The 5,879-nt window shown below is 33.7% G+C and overlaps 1 protein-coding gene across 1 annotated transcript; it reads left to right on the top strand.

Moving 5' to 3' along the window:
• The first annotated feature begins 3,028 nt into the window (after window positions 1-3,028).
• On the top strand, window positions 3,029-5,406 carry LOC111365380. The gene has a single exon (XM_022985874.1). The coding sequence runs from the start codon at window positions 3,171-3,173 to the stop codon at window positions 5,115-5,117; it is 1,947 nt and encodes a 648-aa protein (XP_022841642.1). The 5' UTR covers window positions 3,029-3,170; the 3' UTR covers window positions 5,118-5,406.
• The last annotated feature ends 473 nt before the right edge of the window (window positions 5,407-5,879 follow it).

Genomic DNA, 5,879 nt, shown 5'->3' with positions numbered 1-5,879 from the left:
TATTATTATTTTTTTTTTGTACTTTCATACCTTTTTTTTTTTTTTGATGGTATTGGTGGAAGGAAGGGGAAGGAGAGGACGATACGTGTAGGGGGTATTAATTGAAAAGATCAAATATTATTCTTTTGTTAATATGTTTTAAATTATTTTATGTGAGTCTCCCAATGCACTATTTGAAAATTTAAGGACTTTGATAGCAATTATTTCCTTTTTATATTATTTTTTCTTTTCTTTTTATTTTTTTAAGGAGTAGGGTGAATTAGTCATTTTACAATGCTTTAATAGAAAAAATAAATAGTAACGACCTTTTGCGAGATAAATGTTGATCTAAGAGTCTAAATGGTAAAATTGAAATGATATGTACAATTTGTGCAATTTAGACAAATGATATGAAAGTTTTACACCAATTATTCATATTTGACAGAAGGAATTGATGTAAGCAAATGATCAACTCCACAAGAAAATATTGAAATGAGGATACAAATATCAAATTTGAAATGATAGGAACAATTCGTGCAAACATTAAAAACGTTTTGTGCTCGTTACCCTAAAAAGTTGTATCCTAGAAATCAACAAATTCAACATAAATTAGAGACAACTTCTGCGGAATGCAACAAAAATAGAGAGAAAATTAGCAAAAATATTTGAAGTTCGCTTCCCAATTCGAAACATTCGAATTGCCGATTTTTACTCAAATTTCAGACAATAAATCTAATAGCGTGCTCTACAATTCTATAGTAATTTTTATTTTATTTTATTTATTATTATTATTATTATTATTATTATTTTTTTTTTTTTTTTTTTTTAAAGATTGGACTTTATTTGATGAGATCGTTAAATTTTCTCTTTAATATTTGTTCGTGAAAATCCATTTGAGGGACAATGAATTTTTGTGAATCCTCTAGCATCTACTAGAGATGCTTTAATTTCAGCATTTTTGATTGACAACCATTCTATAAGTGCATCAATTTTCACATATTTTTTCATAGCGTACACACATACAAGTGGATGGAGTCCATGATTAAAATAATCGTGAACCCCACTTTTGTGAGAAGGTGTGAAACTTGCTGTAACAAAATATGTTGTACAAACAGCATTTTTGATTGATTATAACATAAGAATCAATCGAAGTTTGCCCAAAAGGCATGGACACATGGCCTAATCATGTTAAACTTGTATTCTTGTAGTTTATTTATTTTATTACTAATTCTGTTAGAACTGACTGCGCAATTATATTTTATTTACACAAAGAAAAATAAGTATAATTTTAATCCTAAGTCAATAGATTGATAAAATAGTGTGGTTGATGGTAAATGTGAATACAAGTAGCATATATGAGGGGTGGATACCGTTATGGACACTGTATTATATACAAGTAGCATATTTTGAGGTGAATCCAATGTGGTTGATGGTAAATGTGAATGGCGAATTTTTAATCCTAAGTCAATAGATTGACATGCTATATAGAATCGTATCTCACACGTTAAAATGATTCATTCCAAAATATGATTCTCACGTGGCATGTTAGTCTAGTGATTAACGATGAAAATGTGACACGAATTTTCTACAATTGCTCGCGTTAATTTTACATGAGTGAAGTAATTGAAAGAAGTATGTATATTTAGAAACTAAATTGAAATAGAATAATAACGATTACTAAAATAAAAGGTTCGGAAAATTAGATGACTAACATTGTTTACCTAATACTCATTACTGGGAAGACAATTATGCCGGAATCGATTGGACTTATAAATTGGATGTGTTCAATCTTCTTTAAACTTCAATTGATTTCGGCGCTTGGAAACAAAAAAAACTACCCGGTTTCATTATCATACTTGGAAATCCTGAAATGAACTAATTCATCCCTAATAATTATCCCAATAAAAAATTTAAATAAGCAAACCCAAGATTTTTCTCGAAATGTAGTTAAGTTTATACATATTTAAATATTAGGGGTGCATTAGGTTTGTTGTTTTTACACTGTTTTTAGTTTTGCAAAATACTGAAAACATTTTTGATCTGGTATTTCTAAAAATCCATTTTTGAAAATAAGGATAAATTTGCAACATAAAATTCAAAATGCATTTTTGATATTTTGAGTGTTTTCAGTGAAAATTTTAAAAACGGTCCAAACGTAAAAAAATAAGCATTTAAATAAAATTTTATTTTAAAAAAATTTTAAAATATAAAAATATAAAATTCTAACTACTGAAAACTAACTATTAAAATATGAAAACAAAATTTTTAAAAAATAAAATCTTAAATTATAAAAAAATCTAAAAATTAAAATTCTTAAAAAATAAATATTGTAAAAAATTAAAAAATAATAAATAGTTCAAGCTCTTAATAATATTTACATAAAAATTCTTCAAAAATATTTAAATGAATACAAACAAAAATATTCACGATTCATGTCATTATTTTTATTTTCATTTCCTATATTTTGCACTCAATTTATTATTTATTTTATTTTACTTTTATAGTGAGAAAAAATATTGTACGATTCACCAACTTTAAAATGTATATATATTACTTGATAGTATAGTTTCATAAATTTGTTCTATTTTTACTAAATAAACAAATTTAATGGAATAAAATATCATGAAATAATTTTTCAAAATTTCAAATCAAACGTGTTTTTTAATTTTTTGCTTCTAAAAATAACTTTTCAAAATGACAAATTAAAAAATATTTTTAATTTTAAGACAGGATCGCAAATTAAAAATTTGAAAATGAAAACAATGATTGTTCTTGCTATTTATTTGTATAGAATTTCGATAGGACAATGCTTGAAGTGTATCTTTATCCCGATAAGTATATGAGAAATTATTGAAAGTATGAAATAAATCACTTTTGTTATTTATACACTGATTTTTGACACTTACATTATTATCAAGTGTCAATTGAATGAAAAAATTATTTAAAATTTAAATTATTCAATAGATAATGATAACTCACAAATTGTAAATTAAAGCATACACTATAGTGTACATGAAATAAAATTGAAAATAAATAAACGCGTTTGACCATGTCCAAGTTCAACTTCGGCGACTGGGCCACCCAATCTTCCATATCCGATCCCCAATGGTTCAAGAACGAATTCCTATAACTTCATTCTTGAAGAAGTTTTATTCCTTCTTTTTTTCAGTTGTGGGGATCTGCTGTTATTAATGGCGGACTTGGTGAAGCAGATCTTTGTAAAGCCGATCCAGTTAGCTGTCCAGGTGATAAAGGCAGCAGATGAGGCTGCTTTATTCAAGCAAGAATGCGCCGAACTCAAGTCTAAGACTGACAAGCTTGCCGGGCTGCTACGCCAGGCTGCAAGCGTTAGCAACGACTTCTACGAGCGCCCCACGCGCCGCATTCTTGATGATACTGAACAGGTCTTGGACAAGGTGTTGGCCTTTGTCCTCAAGTGCAGAGTCAATGGCCCTGTCAAGCGGGTTATCTACATCATTTCCGCGGCGGCGTTTCGCAAAACGTCGTCGCAACTGGAGAATTCTATTGGCGACGTATCGTGGCTTCTACATGTTTCGGCTTCAGCCGGGGACCGCGATTATGTCTACCTCGGGATCCCTCCGATCGCCATCAATGAGCCCATTTTGTGTTTTATTTGGGATTATATCGCGATTTTGTATACTGGGTCGCTGGAAGATCGATCCGATGCGGCAGTCTCACTGGTATCCCTGGCTCGAGACAACGATCGGTACGGGAAGTTGATTATAGAGGAAGGCGGGGCGGGTCCTCTGTTGAAGTTGGTGAAGGAAGGGAAGTTGGATGGTCAGGAGAATGCTGCGAGGGCAATTGGGCTACTGGGACGAGATCCCGAAAGCGTTGAACATCTGATTCACGCCAGGGCGTGCTCTGTGTTTGTAAAAATCCTTAAAGAAGGTTCAATGAGGGTGCAAGCAGTGGTCGCTTGGGCTGTGTCTGAACTTGTTGCTCATTACCCCAAATGCCAAGATCTGTTCGTGCAGCATAACATAATACGATTGCTCGTTCGGCATCTGGCTTTCGAGACTGTGCAGCAGCATGGCAAGTATGCTGTTGTTAGCAAAGCAACTTCAATGCACCAAGCTGTTGTTTTGGCTAGCAATAGTAGTGCCAACGTCAATGCGAATGAGGCGAACGATTTAGACAACGATAGGAGTCAGATACCGCATCCATTAGGGAATAAGCAGCCCTTTAATCGGATGCACACTGTTGTTGCCAATAGCATGGCATTGATGGGACAAACCAACGGAGTAAACCAGGAAAATGTTACGAAGAACAATGGCAGCACAATGCTAAATTCTATTAGCAATCATCAGCAGAGTCTTTGGCTCTCTGGGGCGAGTATTAAAGCTCGGGAAATGGAGGACCCTGCTACCAAGGCCTATATGAAGGCAATGGCTGCCAGAGCCCTTTGGCACCTCGCAAAAGGAAATTCCGCCATTTGCAAAAGCATCACGGAATCAAGAGCCTTATTGTGCTTTGCTTTTCTTTTGGAGAAAGGGTCAAAAGATGTTCAGTACAATTCTGCTATGGCATTGATGGAGATCACAGCAGTAGCAGAAGAAGATGCTGATTTAAGAAGATCAGCATTCAAACCTAATTCGCCTGCCTGCAAAGCTGTTGTAGATCAGATACTGAGAATCATTGAAAATGGTGATTCGGAACTGCTTGTTCCATGTATTAAGGCTATTGGGACTTTGGCTAGGACTTTCAGGGCAACAGAAACAAGGATTATAAGCCCATTAGTAAAGTTACTCGATGAACAAGAACCCCAAGTTTTTAGAGAAGCTTGCATTGGGCTCACAAAATTTGCTTGCACCGATAACTATTTGCACCTGGATCACTCTAAGTCAATCATAAGTGCTGGAGGGGTAAAGCACCTAGTTCGGCAAGTATACGTCGGGGAACAAATTGTTCAAGGTTGTGCATTGATCCTGCTATGTTACATTGCTTTGAATGTGCCAGACACTGAAAAACTTGCTCGAGCTGAGGTACTAACTGTGCTCAAATGGGCATCAGAGCAAGCCTCGTTGATCCAAGATGAAAATGTCAAAAAATTGTTGCCAGAGGCCAAAGGAAAGTTAGAGCTCTATCAATCAAGAGGATCTAGGGGATTCCGTTAAACAGGGGCAGATCCAAATTGAACACGGGCTACAATACAAATATACATGAATTCATCTTTAAAAAAAAAAAATAATAATAGTAATAATAATAATAATAAAAATAATAATAATACGAAAAATTAGACATTTTCAGGATTTAGACACGGGTTATAGCACGGTCGAGCCCGTGCCTGGATCCGCCAGTGCCGTTAAATATTGTTATTATTTTTTTTGCTAAATTACTTGTAAATAGTTGGCTTTCATAATAGATATTCCTTCATATAAATCTCTGTTGTTTTGCTCTTTGATATTTATTCTCTCATTCATATGCAGCATTAACGTTAGTTTTCAATTCATACTGATTCTAAATGCTTCAGAGCTCAAGTTCCAGTATCATTTGCAAATTTGTAGAAGTACAAAAGGTCTCTGTTGATATTTGATCCGGTGTTGTTAGTCAAATTGGTTTATTAAGTTCCAACGAATTCCTTGGCCATCTCTACTACGTAATGAACATGGAGTTCGGTATTTATATTCCATTATATAGATTATTGGGATGTATTCACATCAGATAGTGAGTTGAGCTTTACAGTTTCCTTCCTGTGGGAATGCATTACAAATCCTTTTTCTTTTCTATTTACATCATAGGCTTAATGCCAGCATGTCTATGCAAAAAATATGAGATGTAACAGATTGTTATTGTCATAAATTATGAACATCTTCTGTTGACCCAAAAAATGTTACCAACAGATGTCGGACCCATCCGCACACACGTTAGCGAAGGTC

This window comes from Olea europaea, chromosome 17 (genome assembly GCF_002742605.1).
Source record: "Olea europaea var. sylvestris chromosome 17, O_europaea_v1, whole genome shotgun sequence".
Taxonomy (NCBI): domain Eukaryota; kingdom Viridiplantae; phylum Streptophyta; class Magnoliopsida; order Lamiales; family Oleaceae; genus Olea; species Olea europaea.
This window is presented reverse-complemented; position numbering and strand designations above follow the sequence as displayed.